The sequence below is a fragment of the Pelodiscus sinensis genome, chromosome 3, assembly GCF_052426305.1.
Source record: "Pelodiscus sinensis isolate ZL-2025 chromosome 3, ASM5242630v1, whole genome shotgun sequence".
Lineage (NCBI taxonomy): Eukaryota > Metazoa > Chordata > Testudines > Trionychidae > Pelodiscus > Pelodiscus sinensis.
Window position 1 is genome coordinate 53,645,971 of NC_143054.1, and position 21,056 is coordinate 53,667,026.

The window sequence follows — 21,056 nt, forward strand, 5'->3', positions numbered from 1 at the left end:
TCTCATCAGGCTCATTTTAGAATGCTTCTCTGGCTTCACTATTGGGGCATAGGCCTTAGAGTCAGAAAGGAGCCCATCTGCACTGTTGAGTTCTTGCACACCTTACAATGGTGAATTAGCTTTGCATGCGCAGCAAAGCCTTCATCAGACATATTATATTTTTCTCCCAAAATATAATTACACATGCTTAGTAGACTTTTCCATAAGAAGCTAAGTGAGTGTAGATTAGTCCACTTCAGTAATACTGGCAGAGCAATTGTCTAAAAACATCATGCTAATGTATCCCTTGAATCCATAGCTGTAGGAGAATGTTATTGTGACACTCTGAAACCTTCAATGTGCACAATTGTTAGCAGTTTGGGACAGGTTACATTGATATATTGGGTGGAGAGATTACAGGATTTAGAGATTTTTTTGCAGTTACAGCCTTTCTGCAGTCTATTATTGCCTGCACGTTTACCATTGATAATTTAAACCCCAGTCAGAAATTCATTACAATTTCAATTAATTCAGTAAAATATCACAAATCACAGTGTTCTCAATAAGTGTTTAATAAGCTTTAACTCATTGGAAATCAGAGATTTGGAGGTAAAATAACAGATAAAAAGAGATCTCTAAATTTCTGCTATACATCCTTCACTTGCTGTGTGTCTTTTTTTCCCTGAAGTCTTTAAGTTTTGTGGTTACTCCTACAATGTACAGTTACAGTTTTACTATTTAAGGAGTCAGTAATGCTTCAATCTCTGTACAGATTACCATCAATTCATTTCATTGCAGTTTATTAATACAACTAATAATTTTGTTTACTTCATTTTTATCACTGTGAATTCAGGACTTAGTAAAAAAAATAATTTCTTTGTAATAGTCACTTGCAATAATGTAACTTAACATTAATGTAAGTGAGTCAGCAAGGAGAGTTAGTGACTCTTAAGGGCTATCAGTTGCTCATTAGTGGTTCAAATGCATGACTTGCTGCATACTGTTCCACAGCTTAAGTTCAACAGACTAATAACAACTATATTAAGTCATTCTTAAAGATTTAATTCCTTCAAACAAAACAAATCAAGGGACATCTGAGCCAGGAGCACCCAAGATCTGATTAAATCTGTTGCTGGCTGAAATGCTGACCTTTGATTTGTTTGTTTGCAAGGAAGTAAATATTAAAAATAACTTCTTATATATGCTATTATTTTGATGAATTGAAACTGTGGAATACACTAAGCCTAGAAAAACACATGCACTTAATTTCTTACATTTTTATCGTCAAGGTCAAATGCCAGAGCTGTTCAAATGTCTACTGTACAGGCAGTCCCTGGGTTACATACAAGATAGGGACTGTAGGTTTGTTCTTAAGTTGAATTTGTATGTAAGTCGGAACTGGTACATATTGTAGGGGAAACTCTAGCCAAACATTTCTCCAGAGCTCAGTTTTATTCTCCCACACCTCACTTCCCTCAGTCTTTTATTCTCAAGCTGAGGTGTCTGCTGAGAAAAGCCGCTCCGCATCTCCCTGGTCTGCTGGGGGGAAGCAGCTAGTGCAGGGTTGCCTCACCCCGTTTGTAAGTAGGGATCCAATGTAAGTCGGATCCATGTAACCTGGGGACTGCCTGTATTTCTTTTCTCTAATTTATGTCTGGTATATTGAGTCTGTGTATTCTTTTAGTACTGTATCGTGCACATGGCACATAAATATCCCCACTGATGTATTATGTCCTGACTCAGTAGAAACTGTGTTGCTCTGATATAGTTCTTTCTCTTCACTTTTTGTGGACGCTAGAGCAGGGATGACCAAAATATGGCTTATGGGACAAACACAGTTCATAGAATTCAACAGTGCATCTTATTGCTACTTCACTCAGTTTAGTAGGGAGGTATGTCCCATTGAGTTCAAGCCAGATTGCTAGTACAGCTCCCCTTTGGTCACAGCTTGTAAATACTTGCTATGCTGAATGAATGCTAATTCATATTTACCTCCCAGTAGCATTTCATTGAACTACTAACATTCAGTTATATTTGCACTTTATAGTATAACTCCTTTTAGTCAATTCATATCTATATTATGTCCCTTCTAGCCTGTTTTATGTGTTAGACCTACTACAACCTGCTGCTAATAAGGTCAGCTGTAGGTCTTCACTAGAGAGAAGGTTAAGCTTTCTGTGGTTCAGTGGTTCTAGTCCTTTAATAGTTTGGCCTGATCCTTTGTGACGTGAGGTAAGTCATTCAGTCACTTTGGGCCTTAGGTCCATATCATCAAATGTGGATGATAGTACTTCTACCTCACGGGGTGCAGAGGATTAATTAAAGATAGTCAGGAGCTTCAGGGGGTAGCCGAGTTAGTCTGTTAAAGAAAAAGCAACAAATCATCTAGTAGCACTTTATAGAGTTTCGTTAGTCCAGACCATTTGTTGTTTTTAAAGATGGTCAGCGCTCAGATACTATGATAGTGGGGGCCATATAAATGTGAATTATTGATAGGAAACAGTCTCTTGATCAAGCATAATGATCAAAGAGCTTTTAAGAGAGAGGCCATCTTTTGAAATGCAGTACAGTAATGCCCAATGTGTTATCATTGGGTGTTATTTCATTCTTGTTCATAAACATTTATGGTCATTGAATGTAAACACTACAACAGATGAAAAGAGAATATTGTTGCCTTTGTTTTTCAAAGAAAGCATCAGCTTCTGAATTATTTTTTGGAATGTTTTCTCTCTCCAAATAGACATTAAATGTCATTGAGGAAAGAAGAAATTTCTTCTCAGCATTTTGATTGAGTTTTAATTAATTATAATGGATGAGACTGGTATATAATAACAATCCCTTTTATGCTTCTTAATTTGGATAGGGAGATCAAGGTATTCCAGGGGACAAAGGTCCGCAAGGTGAAAGAGGAAAGCCTGGCCCTCCAGGAGAAAAGGGGGTCATAGGGCATGCTGGACCACCAGGAGACAGAGGCTACCCAGGATCACCAGGTCAACAGGGTTCCCCAGGTCCTCCAGGTCTTCAGGTAAGAAAAGAAAGAGCTCTGGTTGGTTGCTTGTGGAACCTAGAGAAGTAAACGCTTTGTGTGTTGCAGAGTGGAAATGAATCCATATATACCCAGTACAAGCAGATCACAAATACTGAACTTACTCTGAGCTGTGTAATTACTCAGTTATCAAATGAAAAATCAGTGCAAGCAATCAAGTCATCATTTTTAGTCTTCCTTGTTTATTTGTTTGTTAGTGTTGTATATCTAAACTCTGGTAGCCTCTGCTAGACTGAAGATAGTTTAAGACATTTTTTAATAAGTGAAGCTTCATTAAATGAATGGCTCTTTATTTTTGCATCAGGCTGACCCAGATACATTTGAAGAAATAAAAAAATACATCCGACAAGAGGTTCTTAGGGTTTTTGAAGGTAAGAAAATATGATGTTCTGTTCTAAATGTTTTTTTTCTGCATAATCTTTGTGTATGCTTCCTAAACAATTGTACAAGAATTTCATTGTGCTTGATTAACTATTTATACTTAAACATAATAAAAGTGAAAGTCTACTTCATTCCAAAAAACAACAAATAGTCTGGTGGCACTTTGTTTTTAAGTTTATTCTGTACAGACTAACTCGGCTACCCCCTTTACTTCATTCTCTTAGACTTATAGGGTGTGTCTAGACTACACCTCTCTGTTGACAGAGAGATGTAGATTAGACACGTTGAAATTGCTAATGAAGCGGGTTTTAAATATCCTTCATTAGCATAAACATGGCTGCTGCTTTTTTTTCAAAACGGAGCTTTTTCGAAAAAAGCGGCAGTCTAGACGCAGATTTGTCAAAAAATAAGCCCTTTTTCGACAGATCCTGTATTCCTCAAAAAATGAAAAAGGGTTTATTTTTTGACATCTGTGTCTAGACTGCCATTTTTTTTAAAAAAGCTCTGTTTTGAAAAAAAGCGGCAGCCATGTTTATGCTAATGAAGCACGGGATATTTAAATCCCCACTTCATTAGCAATTTAGAAATACCTAATCTACATCTCTCTGTCCACAGAGAGGTGTAGTCTACACTCACCCAGGGTATGTCTACACTACCCTCCTAGTTCGAACTAGGAGGGTAATGTAGGCATACCGCACTTGCTAATGAAGCCCGGGATTTGAATTTCCCGGGCTTCATTAGCATAAGCGGGGAGCCGCCATTTTTAAATCCCCGCTGCTTCGAACCCCGTGTAGCGCGGCTACACGGGGCTCGAACTAGGTAGTTCGGACTAGGGTGCCTATTCCGAACTACCGGTACACCTCGTTTCACGAGGAGTAACGGTAGTTCGGAATAGGCACCTAGTCCGAACTACCTAGTTCGAGCCCCGTGTAGCCGCGCTACACGGGGTTCGAAGCAGCGGGGATTTAAAAATGGCGGCTCCCCACTTATGCTAATGAAGCCCGGGAAATTCAAATCCCGGGCTTCATTAGCAAGTGCGGTATGCCTACATTACCCCGCTAGTTCGAACTAGCGGGGTAGTGTAGACATACCCCCATAGAGTTGTTTGTTTGTTTGTTTTCCTATTTGAGGAATAAATTAGTATATCTTTAGTAGAGAATTTTCCAGTTCTCAGTCCTCAGTGGAAAGTTATTTCCCCCAGTACCTCAAAGCCATTTTCCCTATCAGTTGGCTCTGCTTGGTTCATGATGCCTTCAGATATCTCCCTCCTTCCCTTCCACCATAGTGATTACTAGAAGCAAAGTTAAGGTTGAATGTGCAGCCTTCAAAACACTGCAAAGAGCTCGGGAATTAAACCTGTCTTTCTGACATGACAATCCAAGCACTAACAACTGGACCAAACTTATGCAGAACAATAATCAATTTGTTACAAGATAGGTATGTGCCTATACTTGTAAATGGAAATCCTGCCAATGAGAATAGGAATCCTGTACATGGAGTGGCTACAGATTAGGGATGCAAGAGAGTAGTCAATTAGTTGACCGCCCAATAAGCGTAGGCTTACTGGGTAGTCGAGTCGACTGCTTGCATTTCTCCACCTCTTACTTCCTCTATATCAGAGGCAGCAAGAGGGGCAGAGCAGGCGATGGTGCTGGGAGGGGCCAGCTTAAAAGGGATCCAAGTGGGGAATTGGGACCCCCCTGTGAACATGAGCTTCTGCAGTGAAGCAGCCCCTGTTGGCAGCCAGCCAAGGTGAACAGAGGCTCCATCCCAGCTCACACTGGGTCCAGGAGCTACCCCTGCTGCAACTCTGCAGTTTAATTGTAGTAGGAGTCGGGCTGTCAGGCTTTTACTACATTTATACTGCAGAGCCACAGTCAGGGTAGCTCCTTTTGAGTGCCTTCCGTTAATCATGTATTCGATCCAAATTGTTGCCTCTTATTACCTGTCTTTTAACATCCTTACTACAGGATCAGGCCCTAGGTTTGTGTGTTGTCATTCATGGACAGAAATGTTTAAAAAGCAGAAATGAATACTATAGGAAGCCATTTGTGCATATGTTTTCTATGCACAACATCCCGCATGATAAATATAGTGATTTGGAGTCAAACATAAGCAGGAACCTCATAGTTGTGTTTCAAAATAGAATTGTATGTACTGTCCTCTTCTCCTTTTTTCACCTTAATATTTTATTTTCTGTCTGTGCTGTTCTTTATTCAATGTTTTGAATCTACAGTATTAGAGTGGTTTCAAAATTAGACACTAACAACCTTTTTCTATATTTAAAGAATTAATAAGGCAGCTGCAAGTAGATTAAATTATCCCTAAACTTCCAACTACCAGGACTTCGGACTGAATAGCAGAAAATGAATCACTCGAAATTGCCTGCTTTATTCATTCCCTCTGCGGTATCTGGTCCAGAAACAGTATATTGAACTACATGGACCATTGGTCTGATTCTTATGAATATTTTAAATTAAAAATTTCTGCAATAGACATGGTTGTAATTAGGAAATTGACCAACAACCATAAGCAGTTTCTTTCCTACTACATCTACCTAAAAACTAAATCCTGCATATATCTCTCCCAATTCTTGTGTATTAGAGGCAGTGAGCTAGCAAGATATAGTGGAACCCATTTCTCAATTATTTTTATTCAATAATGAATTAATTCAGCATTTCCTACCTCTCTACACACTGAAAAATTAGTTACTTGCACCTCTCTGACAGGTCAAGTATCTGACAACTTTGACTTGCCTCTGTTTTTAATTGTGATTACTTTTTAAGATTTGACACCTTCAGATACTCCATCAGGTCAGCATTTTTTTAAAAATTAGTAAAATGCCAAGGTAACCAGAGAAGGAAATTCATCCTACTGCAGAGGGCAGTACAAAAGCTGTGTAGAATTTAAGTCCATCTTAAGCCCTGTTATTGTATCTTACATAGAATTATAGATCTTGTATAGATTTTTGACACTGGAGTGAATTTCAATAAGATTATATACTGTCTGTTCTGTAGCCATGTATTTGAAAACTTCTGTCACCAGGAGATGGTGTAAATATTGTGTGTGTGTGTGTGTGTATGTATTGATATACATAGGGACACACACAGTGTGTCTTTACCTATATCATATTAGTGTTAGTATTTTTTTATAAAGGGCTCAACTCTGGGAGGTGTAAGCACTCCTGCCATTAAAGTCGGAGTGTTTGAAGTTTGCCAGTGATTACACCTTGCAGGATCAGGATATTAGCCATTTTAAAGGAATAGATAAAATTATTTCTGGTAACTACTTCTGGATTACTTTGGAAATTGAAGTTGAGGGGTTGGTTAGTGATTTTAATAGGTTGTGCTAGTAAATCTCTTACACGTTCTCTTTTCTGTGTCCTTTGTTGATGAAGAGAGGATGACTCAGTTTATATCCCAACTGAAGCTGCCAGCTGCAATGTTAGCCTCCCATGGTCATGGAAAACCAGGTCCACCAGGAAAAGATGGATTGCCAGGCCCACCAGGAGAACCTGGACCTCAAGGTAGGGTTTCCAATAAAATGTTCCTAGGTATTGTGCTTTTTAAGTCTTCATATACTTGCTAATGGTAGTTAAATTAGAACTACATATCTAGCTTCCTAATGATTAACTTTTAAAACCATACTACTGCATTTCCAGAGCAGATCTGTAAATTAACTCATAGCAAATGTGTGGCTTTTACTTATTAAAAACACCTAAGCAGTGCATTTTTTTCTAATAAATAATAAAGTTTAGATATCGAAACATGTTATAGTAGTGATTTGGTTCAAAAATACATTCACAAGGAAGAAAATATATACCTTCAATTCTAGCAACCAGGTTATCTCCTGAGAAGCAAAGATTTAGTCTGAGTTCTCACAGCTCTGATCCAGAGACAACACTGATGAGAAAAGACGGAAGGCAAAGAATTTTCCCCATATAGTGTATCTCTCTTACAGTGAAGTCATTTATTATCATAACACAGCTTCACACTAAGTGGATTTGTATTATATCCAAAACTACAAGTTGCACAGTGCAGTGCATTGAAATAATTTGAGACTTTGATTCTACTGTACTGTCCTTCACCATAGAAGTAGTTTCACAGTATCTGGTCTCATTATAATTGGATTTTCCTGTATTTCTGCACAAACTACACTGGTATGGGAGATTAATAGGAAAAGATTGACAGAAGAATTTATAAAATATATAAAATGATTTGGGGAGAGTATATAATTTACAGTATATGTATAGGCAGTTCTTTATTATTATCTTTTGTTAGTTTGGTCTGCTCTGGAGTCAGAGCAAGTCAGACTGGAATGAAGAACATGAAAGCAAATCTGAAGATGTGTGGAATGGAGAGCTAAAAGAAGAGTAAAAACTATTAACACTGATAAGAGCAAAACCTTGACTGAAGCTTGAAAAATGAGATGAGTTCAGACTAAGAAGAACAAACAAGAATAAAGGATCAAAGAAGGCAATAAAAGGGATTTAGAGTTTTACAATAGTGACTTGGTCATTATCTAAATATTCAGATCACTGTAACTGGTCATCATTAATGCCAATGTTAGATTGTTCAATGAGATTGTACATGGTAGATACTCTCAGATGAGTCTGGGAAGTAACAAACCATAATATGAATTACTTTAAGTTAGTGAATTTCAAGAAGTGAAGATGATAGCTAAGTATAGAGAAAAAGTGTTTAGAAAAATTAATCTTATTATTTTTGTGCTTTATTCTTAAGTAAAAGTAATGTCCCATTGACACAGGGTTCCCAAACTTTATCCTTCATTTCAGCACACTGTTTCAGTATATAAAACAACAAGACTTGAACTAGATGAGAGGCATTCCTACCTTTGATGCATAAAATATAGACATATCAATGTAAAATTACACTTTGAAGGAAAGGAAAAGCAAAAGTTTCACTTACTTACGCCTACAGCCATAGTGAAAAACCAAAGAGGGCACATAAGCACTTGATACCCTTCCCTGCTATGCCTGTTCATTTCACTCTTGGGAGCAGGCACCAAAATAACATTTAAATTACTGAGCAGACTAACGCTACGGCTACACTATGAATTTTTTCCGGAAGAGGAAAAGCAAATGGAGCACTCATTTGCATATCTTTCGCTCTCATTTGCATATTCTCTTCCGATCCTTTTTGTGGAAGAGATTTTTGCGAAAAAAGTGCTGTATAGGTGGGGCCTTTTTGTGCAAAACCCCCCTTTTGCGCAAGATCAAAGGAAGGGATCTTGCACAAAACGGGGTTTTACACAATAAGGCGCCATCTACACAGCACTTTTTTGTGCAAAAACCTCCTCTGCAAAAGAATCAGAAGAGAATATGCAAATGAGAGCACAATATATGCAAATGAGCACTCTATTTGCATTTCCTTTTCCGGACAAAGTTTGTAGAGTAGCGGTAGCCTGAGACAGTAACAAATGTAGTAGAAAGATTGTTCAAGAAAGCATGTAACATACAAGTATGCCTAGTCGCAGCAAGATAGCATGTTATTTGCATGTGTGTCTAGTTTCTGCAGGGTATGTTTATGGGCGTACCTGGTATACCAAAGAGATAACATGTTCTGGACTGGTATACCAAAGAGATAACATACACTGCAGTTCTGCCATTGTTTTTTGAGAAAAGTAAAGGTCTTAAATGCCAGTGCATAAGAGCATCAGTGCTCACATTTAAGAAAAAAAATTATGCCGTAGGGATCACTAGAACAGAGTCATAAAATTTTAATGAAGCTCAGAATTGTTCTCTGCAAGAATTGTTCTCTGTAAGTGTTCTTACAATGCAAGGAAAACTGAAGTTAACCTCATTGGTAGGTTCATCGGACAAAACATGTCACATACAAATAATCATGAGGTTACTTTATGATTGCAATGAAATGATATAATATAATAAAGAAGTTACAGCATAGATGCCAGAATATAGGATTAGCTATGAAGCTTTTAGGCTGTATGTAAAAGAAGTTTTCTGTTAAAATTAAAAATTTCAGTACTAATATTGCAACATTACACTATGCAGCAGTGTTATCAATGAAAAATTGGTAAAGTAACACACCAGTTTAATGAGGATTATAGGTATTTTGTGAATGTTAAGATTCTGGGAATAGTACAGGTTGTACATCCCTAAACCGGGACTCTGATCCGACAACACCCATGATCTTGCCAGAGCCCCGTGGTGGGTAGGACAGTTCTGCGGCGCATCCAGGAGCCCGTGGCAGTGGGGGCAGTCAAGTGTCCTGCAAGCCCAGCTAGGGACAGCAGCATAGCTTGTTGGAGGTAGAGGGGGCCATCCAGTACATGAAACAGAGCTGGTGACAGGCTGGGGACTTGTGGCAGGGATATTCACCTGGTTCTGCAAATTCCTTCATTTGGGACTGATCAGGTCCCAAGGGTATCAGAGCAGAGAGATCCAGCCTGTATAGTAAAGGAAACAAATGTCATACAAAAATATATGCAACTGATTTACAAGTTATTTACAGCAGTAGCATTCATGTTAGGCTATATTCTGTCCAAAGTTATAGTAGTTGACTTAATGAATTCCATTGATTTAAGTGAGTTTTCACAGACGTAACTGAGAACAAGAAGGGAAGTGCAGAGATCTTTCTGTATGAAGCAGTTTGTTTTTACACACTCTATTATACTGGAGCACTAGCAGTATACATGATCCTTGCAGCCACAGATTTGGCTGAACTGGACCCACACACAGAACTAACATAGAATATCAATGGGAGATCAGACTAGCATTTTGTTCTTATAATTCTTTATGGTGACTTGCTGCTCTCTATATATTCAAGAGTTCTTTAATATCTAGATTATTTGTACAATAAAATGCATCAGATATTTTGGCATTGTTGTCCATTGTCCTCTCATGTATGCTAGCGAGCCTCATATTTCTCTAGACACTACTCATATAACTCTCGTGAGTAGTAGTGGAGAAGAGAAGAGACTCTGGATTTTATCCAAAAAATCCTGTTGAAGCTTTTCTGAATTAAATAACTCAGTGATTTTTCTCTTCTAGAATGCTCATGCATGTCATTTTGCCCTCTCTGAATACGTACTATTGGATTAGATTTGTGATGCTGCTGATGGACTATTAATGATGATAATATTGTCAGTTAGCAATATAATGAAACTGTATAAAATTCCACTGAACTCAGTCTCTGAGAAGAAAACAGCACTATACCATATTTCAGGTTAGACATCCCTGGTCCAGCACCCTTGGGACCTGATGGGTCTCAAACAAGGGAATTTGTCAGACCAGGGAAGATCCCCGTCATTGACTTCCTAGCCCCCCGCCCTGCCTTACTGCCAACTGCTTCTAACCTACACCTGGCTCCCCTTCCCCCGGTATTTACCAAAACTATTGGCATAGACTCCTGATGTACCTAAATATTCTGGGTCTATGCTGCTTTAAGAATTACAACAAAGTAAAATTTCCAGACACAGCTCTAAGAAAACTGTTGCCTTTGTGAACCTTTTGAATAAAGCCTGGTACTGGAGTTTTAACTCTGCGAACAAAAAATGCACCTGTGCCTGGGTTTTCTGTAATAAACCTAAAGCCTTATTTAGGTGAATGGTAATATTTTTCTTTGCCTCATGTTAAAAATTTGCTCAGGTAAATTGTAATATTATCCTCCAGAAGTGAAATCATGGGACCTACTTCTGCATAAAATATACCTCATATAAAACTGACAGTTTTACAGAAAGAGTTAAAATCTTGGGTTGTTTCAGAAAGGTGCTCCAATAATATACTTACATGCTTTCCTTATTGTTTACATGCTGTAAAATAAAGCATTATTTTTAGAAAAGTTACACGAGAAATGTTTTATTAAATGTTGGTATAATTGAAACTTATTATGCTGATATGTACAAAATATTCATTTGTACATGTGCACAAATGCAGTTAGCCTTTGTTTATACTATTTTCACTCATGAAGTGTGCCTATCTCGACTGCTTGGTTTTGAGAATTTTTTTCATTATTATTATTTACTTGTATTTCAGTAATATTTACAGAATTCGTCAGTCTGCCTCAGTCCCCTTGTGACCATGTTGTTATGTACACATGATACATTGCATAGATTGTAAACATGATTATTTTTAATGTGATTTCTTTGTGTGCCATACATATAGAAATACAAAATGTAAACAATTAATGAGAGTGCTGTTTTATTAAAGTATTATTAGGTGGGTTTGTTCTGATAAAATGTAGTCTACTAACTATAAAATTAAGGTGCATAGAAAAAGAATAAATAGGAAATGTAATAAGCATCTTGATTATATGGTTGACTTTAGCAAACATTGGCCACTACAATGAATTGCACAAAATTTAGTCACAAATATTGTTAATCGTGGCAATTTAAAAACAAATTCAAGATCTATTATTGAATATAAGCTCATTTATCTTTCCTATTGAGGGTTTCACAGTGTGTGCATCTCTTAGGCACTTCTGTTTAATAGGGCCCAGCTACCAGAATGCATGGCTGATTTAAAGAGTGGGTTTTCTTTTCTCTCTCTCTCTCTCTGAAATATTTAATTGCTTGCTTTCTTTTTAGACCCCTACCTGTTTTTCTATGATTTTCCTTTTTTGCATGTCACATTGCTTACATAGCCTATTGTTTTGGAATGCATGCATGCCAGTTACCATTTCAGCGTTAACTTGAGGAGGAATGTTGGGATGCTGAAAAAGGGGAATAAATTACCAATTGCTGCTTGCGACAGTTGATAATAGATTTTCTATTGTATGAATGTGTGTACTGTTCAATTGTATAGTTTCATTTGGTGCCCACAATAGTTATATGGCTTCCCATTTTCTTTTTCAGTTGCAATAGGCAGTGGTGTTGCCTTATAATCCTGCTAAAAGGCTACTCCAGCCATACATCTGACAATCCCATTGTTGTTCAGATAACAATTAACTAAGTACTCATTTGTCACCTCATAACCCTCCTCTTCTAATTTTTCCCTGACCAACGGAAAGCTGCCCCAAAAAGGGAATGGCCTCGTAAAATACTGGAAATATATTGCAATTCTAAATGTAACCATGGATGGAGCATTGCTGCTCAATGTATATAACCAGCCCACCCATACACACAGACACATTTACTCCTGTATGGAGGAGGAGGGCCTCCCACAAATCCTTACAAAAGTTAGGTGTTGGTGTCAGATTTGTTATTCCCCATAAACTATATTTATTTACCATCAGTCATTTTGCTTTAATGAAAAAGTTACAGGCCTATTTTTAACGATGGGGAAAATTATAAGTGACCACGGTACTGCCATTGTAAGCACATACAGAATTTTCCCAGATGATGGAACCATCAGCTTGCCAAGAAACAAGTGGGGTGAATCTAATTTGCATACAGCTGAGAGCTGACTTTGTTTGCATACAGCTGAACAAATATAGCCACTCATCTTCAGTACAGAGTAGTGAGGGCAAATCCCAGTGTGCTGTGCACAATTATTGAACATGTGAGCAATTATCAGGTACATAGCTCACAGTAGTCCATTGCATGCTGGCACCTATAATCTTCACAACCTCCACAACAGTGTATTAAAAGTGAAGGTAGCTGTAGGCTATAACTAAAGGGATTTCCTCCTCTTTATATAGTGGGATAGGTATACATAATACTTTACAAACCCACCAGATGATGTAGCTTTGCCCAAGAATTTTACAATCTAAAACACACACATAATACAAATGATAAAAAATTTACCTGCAGTAGCTCTTAGAGATACTGAGTTACTGGTGGTTAGTAAGTTTGACTACCTTGTAATGGAAGTTACCCTCTGGCATTCTATTCTGCTCAATACAGTGAGCACATTGTGAGACTATCAAATCTCATATTCTTTCTTTAGATACATTGTAGGAAGCTATTTTATTTTTTCTGCCATACCTAAATTTTTTGTCGATATATTTTTTCACCTCATGGTTAATGTTGAAAGAGCTTACACCATCAGCTTTTTGTCCTTTCCAAGTAGCAGAAAAATTTTGGAAAGGGAGAGGCCAATTGACTCTTCTATGTCAGAATCTATTAGTTAGGGATTATTAGTTAATGAGTGGATTATTAACGGCTGAAAAAACTGACATCGGTTTCCACATGGGGTTTGGGACTTTTTTGTAGTTTTATGTCGGAAAGTTGGATAGAAATAACTATTTTTATAATTACAGGGCACTTTTATTCTTTTTTTCTTTTTCTTTTTTCTAGGTTACAGAGGACAGAAAGGAGAAAGAGGTGAGCCTGGAATTGGACTCCCAGGTAATCCTGGTCTACCTGGCCCTTCAGGTAAATGTCTCTAGTTTTACAGAAACAAAAAACAGGACTATGTAGCACTTTTTTTACACACTTCTTTCAATCTGCTTCTGGTCTCACACTAGTTTTATACCAGTGTACCTTCATTTATTTTTCATAAGGTAACCCCTGATTATTTTTTTTTATTTCTTTTATTTTTGGTTTGAGGTCAGAATCAGTCTCCGTGCCTCTTGTGTAGTTGGTATGAAGGAGCAGGCTTCTGAGGCTCACATATGCACAGTGAAGATGTCTATGCTAATGGCTATCTTTCTTTCATCAGCCACTGGTGTGCCAGGTCCTCCAGGCACTCCAGGATCACCAGGTCTCCAGGGGCCTCCAGGGCCGAGTGGAAGGTGCAATCCAGCAGATTGTTACTATCATGTATCTCAGGCTCGACAGCGTGCCAGTGGGAAATAAACATCCCTCCAGAGACACACTTTGGTTCATGTTTATACCTTATTTCCCTTTATGAATCCATTTAATCTTCATAATACTTAGTGTATTTTTGTCTATATATATATATATATAGACTGTACAATGTATAGACATTTTATAGAGCATTTAGACTGTGTCTTTTACTACAGTAATTGCCTTGTTGGAGTTTTGAAATGATTTTATGAGTTCATTCCATGTGTCATATTTTTACTGTTTCTCTGATTTAGAGCGGGCAACAGGCCCAAATAATTCTTCTGAGCTTTTGTTTTTAAACAAAATTTATTTTCTTACATTTTGATGATCTTAAGTCAGTACCGATTCTGAAGTATTGTTAATACTATTTTATTCCCCGTATTACAGAGTAAATTACAATTGTAGAGTTTTTAAATTCAAATATTCACACTGAAGTTTATTTTCTTAGGTACAAGTGCTGAGGGAACTCTGTTCATACAAAATGTTACCAATCACTTCAGAAAGTCATGTCTTAGGTTTTCATACCCAGCTGACCTATCCTTATGGTAAACACCCAAAACATTCTGGGTTGCTTGAATGCCTTCTGTGGAGCAAGAGGGAGGAATGAAGATTCTGTTGTTATATCCTCTCTACCCTTGTGCACCATATTGCTGCATTCAGACTGTCAGGAAATCGGTCAGCTCTGACTAATAAAGGCATTTTGTATCTCTGAATGATAATTCTATTCAGAACCAGCTCATTCACTGAACTTCAGGTGATTAATCCAAGATGGCCAATTGTTGGGGATTGGCTTTATTTTTAACTTGGACCTAAATTAGTTGTGGTATGTCCTACATCAAATAGGTTATATGTGGTCTCCTAGATGTCTACACTCAAATTAATCCAGTAAGCAGGCATTATCCCTGCTTGCAATGTAAAGACCTTTTACTTTAGAATGTAAGTATTAGACAATGATAGAATCAATGAGGCAATCTTTAAAACTCAACTGGTGTTACATTCACAACATCTATTTCCTTGATGTCCTCCTTACACTGACAGTATGTGTCAAAAAAGGATATCTGAACAGGGACTGATAAGGATACAAAAACCCTAGTTGGAATACATGATATGGCTTGGAAACATGTAAAATTCACTTTGGAAAAGCATCATGGAGCATAACTGTGTACGGTTTACAAACACTGTGTATGTCTCTTACCATGGCAGATTCTATCACTGGAAAACAAAATAGAATGAAGTGAAATGAATCCTAAAGATATTTAAGAAGTTGGGCCATTTAGCAGAAGGTCAGCAACAATAAATAAAATGTTCAGTTCATCCAGGGCTAATGAAAAGAAGCTTTTTTCTTGCCAAAGATATTGTTAGGGCTGTTCCCCACTCTGACACTCTGAGTGCAGAAGTTGGGGGCTTCCAATAGACCTTAAATACCTTGCCTCTATAAGCTCTGCTTACAAAAACTCCCCAGAGTTACTGACTTTTGGGAGGCTAGCTGCCACCACCACATGAAACAAACAAAAAGAAAAACCCTTTCTTCTTGAACCCAGGAAGGAAGCACTTGGACTTCTTCCAGAGGGGTACCCCCAACCTCCTTTACCACAGGAGATCTTGCAAAACACAGAGAAAACAACTGCAGTCTCTGGTAGCTGACCTCTTAGTTTGAAGCATGCATACACACAGAGAGACAGACGTGTTTCTTTCCAGGACACAAGAATCAAATCATCACCTTTAAAAGAGTGATTTTATTAACAAAACAAAAAAGATATACTTAATAAAGAATACTTGGTTGCCAGATGTTACAGAGCAACTAAGTAAAAGAAATTAAAACACAGAGGCTGTGTCTACACTGGGCCACTTATTCCGGAAAATCAGCCGCTTTTCCAGAATAAGCTGCGAGCTGTCTACACTGGCCCTTGAATTTCCGGAAAACAACAATGCTGTACTGTACAAAATCAGCCGCTATTCTGGAAAAACTATTCTGCTCCCGCTCGGGCATAAGTCCTTATTCCGGAACACTGTTCCGGAAAAGGGCCAGTGTAGACAGCCCAGTAGCCTTTTCTGGAAAAAATCCCCAATCGTGGAAATGACGATCGGGGTTCTTTTCCGGAAAAGCGTGTCTACATTGGTCACAGACTCTTTTCTGGGAAAAGGGCTTTTCCGGAAAAGCAGCCTGCCAATGTAGACGCTCCTTTTCCGGAAAAACTGATAACGGAATAGTATTCCATTTTAAGCATTTCCGGAAATTCATGCCAGTGTAGACACAGCCAGAGAACTTATCTTAGATAGTGAACGTTGGAGGGAATCACACAGAGAAGTTTAACCAAACAACCAAAACAAAGAAAAATTCCCCAAGCGTGACTAAATACATCTTTTCCCTTTATTTACTCACAATCCCTTCCTGCTTCAGTCCAATTCCATTCCCAGTGTTCCTTGTAGGTATGGTAATTCTGATTACTGCATGTTTTTCCCTCTCACCCTTAACTTAGAAGACACTAAGAGAGCAGGCAATGTAGCTAAATACAATTCAGACTTCAGCACTTTATACCCATTGGTTCTTCTGGTCCCCTGCCAACACCTTTGCTAGCTATCTGAGTTTAAAGGAAGAAGCCTTTTTCCGAAAGAGCTCTTTCGGAAAAAGGCATATGTGGATGGGAAAGAGGGAGTTCTTCCACAAGAAAAGGAAAAAGCACAGGTGCCCTGGTGGCCATTCCGCCCATAGTAATCACAGCTTAGATGCGAGATAGCGTCCATTCAGTGGACTCTATCTTTCAAAAAAGCAAATTGCTTTTTTGATGCGCTTTTGCTGTGTAGACGCTCTCTTTCGGAAGAAGTTTTTTTGGAAGATCTCTTCCAGAAAAGCTTCTTCCAAGAGAAGCCTGCAGTCTAGACGTAGCCTCAGTGATTTGTTAGTGGTTTTCTTGGATTGTGTTCAGCTAAGTGGTCATATATAGTATGAGCTTAGGGAGACAAGACTTCTTGATTCACAACTATTAGGGGGCTGTTGCCAAATCTTGGCCTTTCAGACACCAAAAGAGAGATTCAGAAGATTTTTTCTTTTTTACTTTTGAGTACAAATTGGGTGTTAGTGAAGCTGTTGTGTGGATGCCTTCAGAGAATCTGCAGTGACAATAAATTTGGTCTGAATAGAGTTCCTCGCAAGTATATCTAAAGACAGACTTTAAATGGGTTGCTTTATTCATTTGTTCTCCTGAGTATATGGTCAAAATTCACTTCTGGCATAATTCTATTGATGTCAGTGAATTTATACCAGTAGAGAAATTGTCCCCATGTGTTTTCAGTTTAGTTACATGAACTGCTGGTCAGGTATATTTCATGGGTATTTTTTAAGTTGATTTATTTGTACATCTCTAGTGATTCCAAAACTTATTTAAAATATTCAAAATATTTTTTATTTTATTAATTAATTTTAAACTTTATTTCCTGTGATAATACTAAAAAGGATGCTATCTTTTAAGAAAATCACATTATTGGAATCTTTATTAGCTTGTTCCCTTTCCGGAATGCTACACAGAACAGTGTATATAGATATATTACTTCGTGTTATGTGTATATTTTGGACATTGAGCTTGCTGAACTACAACTCTGAAAGCTTGTAACTTACCTAGCCTGATTTTATAAATGTTAATTTACTTGAATTTATCACAAAACAAAACATTTTACATATTTTAAAAAGATTATTTTTCTTACACATTTCTTACAGCTGCTTTTTTCCTCGTTTTTGACTTAGTAGAGTGTTAAAAATCTGCATTTGAACATTTTGATCTCACAGGTAACTATGTTAGTAATTAATTTATTTCAGGCTTTTTTTTTTGGTTAATGATTTATGATTTAAAATAATTGCATACTTGTTCCAAGTTGCAGAGCCACATCATATGTTTAGCAAGAATAGTATCACTGTAGATTAAGTCTACTTTTATGCTGAGTTATTTCAGTTTTACATGATGAGACTGAAAAGCAGAATGTGGCCTGAAACATGCTTCTCTTCTTATTTGGCAGATTTAACCTTCCAATTTTTTTTTTTCAGTTTCAGATTAATGTTTCCTTGATTTATATCTTTTTTGAGAAGGTTGCGTCTCCTCTTCAATTACACATATATATATATATGTTGGTTAATAAACATGTGCTATAGTAAACATTGCTTAATAATAAGGGATTATCTTTCTGACAGCACAAAGGTATTTTTCTGAACTAGGAATTTTTTAGGTAAAACAATATTTAAAATGAAATATGAGAAATGATGGTAATAAGGTACTTCAAATTGTTCTAGAGTTTAGATTGTACTCAAATCCCACTGCCCCATATTTATGAAAATAACTTTAGAATTTGTTTAATGTAGATGGTATATTTGGAACTATATAGTTTGGCTTTAGCAAAGTAATAAAAGTTATTGTGGCTTAATATCAAAGCCTTTCAAAGCTATTCAGGACCAGGACTATAACCTCATTTTGTCCACATGATGGTACTCAGGACAGTTTTGTTAGTGCAAAGGATTGAACAGAGACTGAACTCTAAAAATGAAAGGAAGGAGACAGTGCAACGTAGCTATATCAAATCTTGTGCCATCTTTCCACTTTTATCCTTGAGGTAAATATTTTTTTCAAAATTAAGGTTTGGTTTTAGAGAGCAGTGCTGGGAAAAATAGTTTCATAGGTGGTCAGTGCAGCTAGGGCTGAGGGATGCAGGCCCTTAGCCCCATCTACAGCCCTGCTCCCTCTGCTGAGGCCCCACCCCAACCACAGGGAGAGAAAGAGTGGAGAGGAGTCAAGCATGTGTGCCCCAGCCTCCCTGGCTCTGGAGAACCAGGGAGGGAGGAAGGCACAAGCTCCAGCATCCCCGACTTCTGGAGCAACACTCTGCGCCCAGAACGTCTACAACAGTTATTCTGGGGTTAGAATGTGGGCAGGGTCATGCCTGGCAGTTTGGGAAGGCAAATTCTTCTCCCATCTAAGCTACCAGACACCTATGCTGCCTTGATTGTATGAATATTTCTAGGTGATATGTCATAGATTTTGTTTATGTTTTGTATATGCATACAGTGCAGGAGAATATATAGTAATAAAACGTCACTCCTAGACATTAATTTGTCTCTACTTTAAGGGTATGCATCTCTAAGGGAGCAGTAAGTCTATTGGAGTATTGATTAAATCAAGGGAGGGGAACCTTTGTTAAGTCGGGGGCCACTGACCCACAGAAAAATCAGGCAGGGGCTGTACACAAGTGAGAGGCAAAACAAAAAAAACCCCAAATCCTCACTGACATGGCCCCGACTGAGAGGCAGAAAGATGCTCCCCACATTTTCCTCACATACTAGAGCCTAGGGGAGCCCAGGCTAATAGATTTTGTGTGCCCCAGCCCCGAGGGCAGGCAGGCGTTGGAGCTCCATTGTGGGCTCCCCAAAGCTGGGGGGAATCCTGAGTCTTGGGGACTGGATCCAAGCACACCACGGGCCACATCCAGCCCCTGGTCCTTAGGTTCCCCACCCCTGAATTAAATCTTAGAGTAGGGTGCTTTTTAAAATCAAGTAGCTTTGCAATCTACTTGTGACCTTTCACATTAATGTTGTTAATACATGGATATTTTGTATAAATGACCTATACTTGGTTTCAGTGGTAAAATAAGCACATATGTTTCTATAGCATACTATTAGGATTGATTTCCCTTATTATCAATCCTCCTTTTGTGTTTTCTGATCATATGTGTTGTAGACAAATTTACCTGTTTACCTGATAGGAAAGGCTAAGTGTGAAGTAATTTCTTAACTCACTTACTGATAGCCATTTAATAAAATATTTTAATGCTTCTGATTGTTACAATAGTGAACTATTACTTTTCATGTGCATCTGTGCCCATCTTTATGGAATACAGAACCTGTTTCTTTTCTTTGTCCTTTTCATATTATTTGCTGTAGTGTCCATAGTGTTGCATAACAGTTGTATGAAAAAATATGATCTAGACAGTTTATATTACATATCCACATACCTCTGTTTTCCAAATATACTGCCATGTCATCTTTGAATTTTATCTATTTACTGAAATAATTGCTGTGATATAAAATTGTTTTTGTTCAAATATTAGTTTCTCAATAATCAAGACTAAAATTGACAGTATTTTTCGCTGAATAATTTTACTTTATATTCTGTGTATGTCAATAGCATAAATTTAACTTTGAAACATGGCATGCATGCTAAACCTAAAACACATTCAGAAGCACATCACATCCGGCATCATCCCCTATATTTGGTATGGTTCATCAAGACTTACAAATTAAACTTTGTAAGTGGCTTTGACTAAAAAGTTTAGCTATTCAAATGGAAAATCCAAGCTTTACCATACTGTAAGAGAATGTGTTTATCATACAGCATGCTAACAGAAATGCTACATTTTAATCGACCAAAACAAGCTCATAAGTGTAAAGAATGTAATCTACAAAGATTTTGAGACTTCTGTTTTAGAAAATTGTTGCATTTAATTACATACCGAATTTTTCACTGTAAATGTATTTTGTGTTAGTTCACAGTTTGAAGAATTTTATGATATACTGTATTTTTATTGTATTTAATTTTCAAATAACATTTAGCTGTCATTGAATCCATCATAGTACATGCATACTGATAAACAGAGCCCTGGAAATCTGAAGATGTCAGAGGACCATGGTTGCAGATCATGAATCTGATGTGGATACAAATTTTGTATCCATGCAAGGCTCTACTGATAAACGTTATACCTCTTGGTTTCCTTATTTTTTTCTCAATGTTTGAAGTTCAATTCAATACATACATGTTAAATGGATTAAAAGATATGATCTTTCACTGCTTTGTATCTTGCATAGTCATTTACACCCATGTCAGATACTACCAGATAAGAATGGTAGTGGATTACACCCATTCCATAGCTACAATAATGACAATATAAGCTTCAAAGACAGGTG

General features: G+C 37.5%; 1 protein-coding gene across 7 annotated transcripts in view; it reads left to right on the forward strand.

The window, feature by feature from the left end:
- COL19A1 (collagen type XIX alpha 1 chain) overlaps positions 1-21,056 on the forward strand; it is a 368,607-nt gene that overhangs the window by 321,647 nt on the left and 25,904 nt on the right. For 5 of the 7 annotated variants that reach the window (XM_089777104.1, XM_089777106.1, XM_089777105.1 and 2 more), the window contains 5 exons: positions 2,843-3,004; positions 3,330-3,396; positions 6,804-6,932; positions 13,622-13,699; positions 13,986-19,461. In XM_089777104.1, coding sequence (XP_089633230.1) covers positions 2,843-3,004; positions 3,330-3,396; positions 6,804-6,932; positions 13,622-13,699; positions 13,986-14,122 — 573 coding nt within the window. In that variant the 3' untranslated portion in view covers positions 14,123-19,461. Of the gene's footprint in view, positions 1-2,842; positions 3,005-3,329; positions 3,397-6,803; positions 6,933-7,686; positions 8,560-13,621; positions 13,700-13,985; positions 19,462-21,056 lie in introns of those variants that run through there. The other 2 variants (XM_089777103.1, XM_089777107.1) reach the window with 2 other exon arrangements.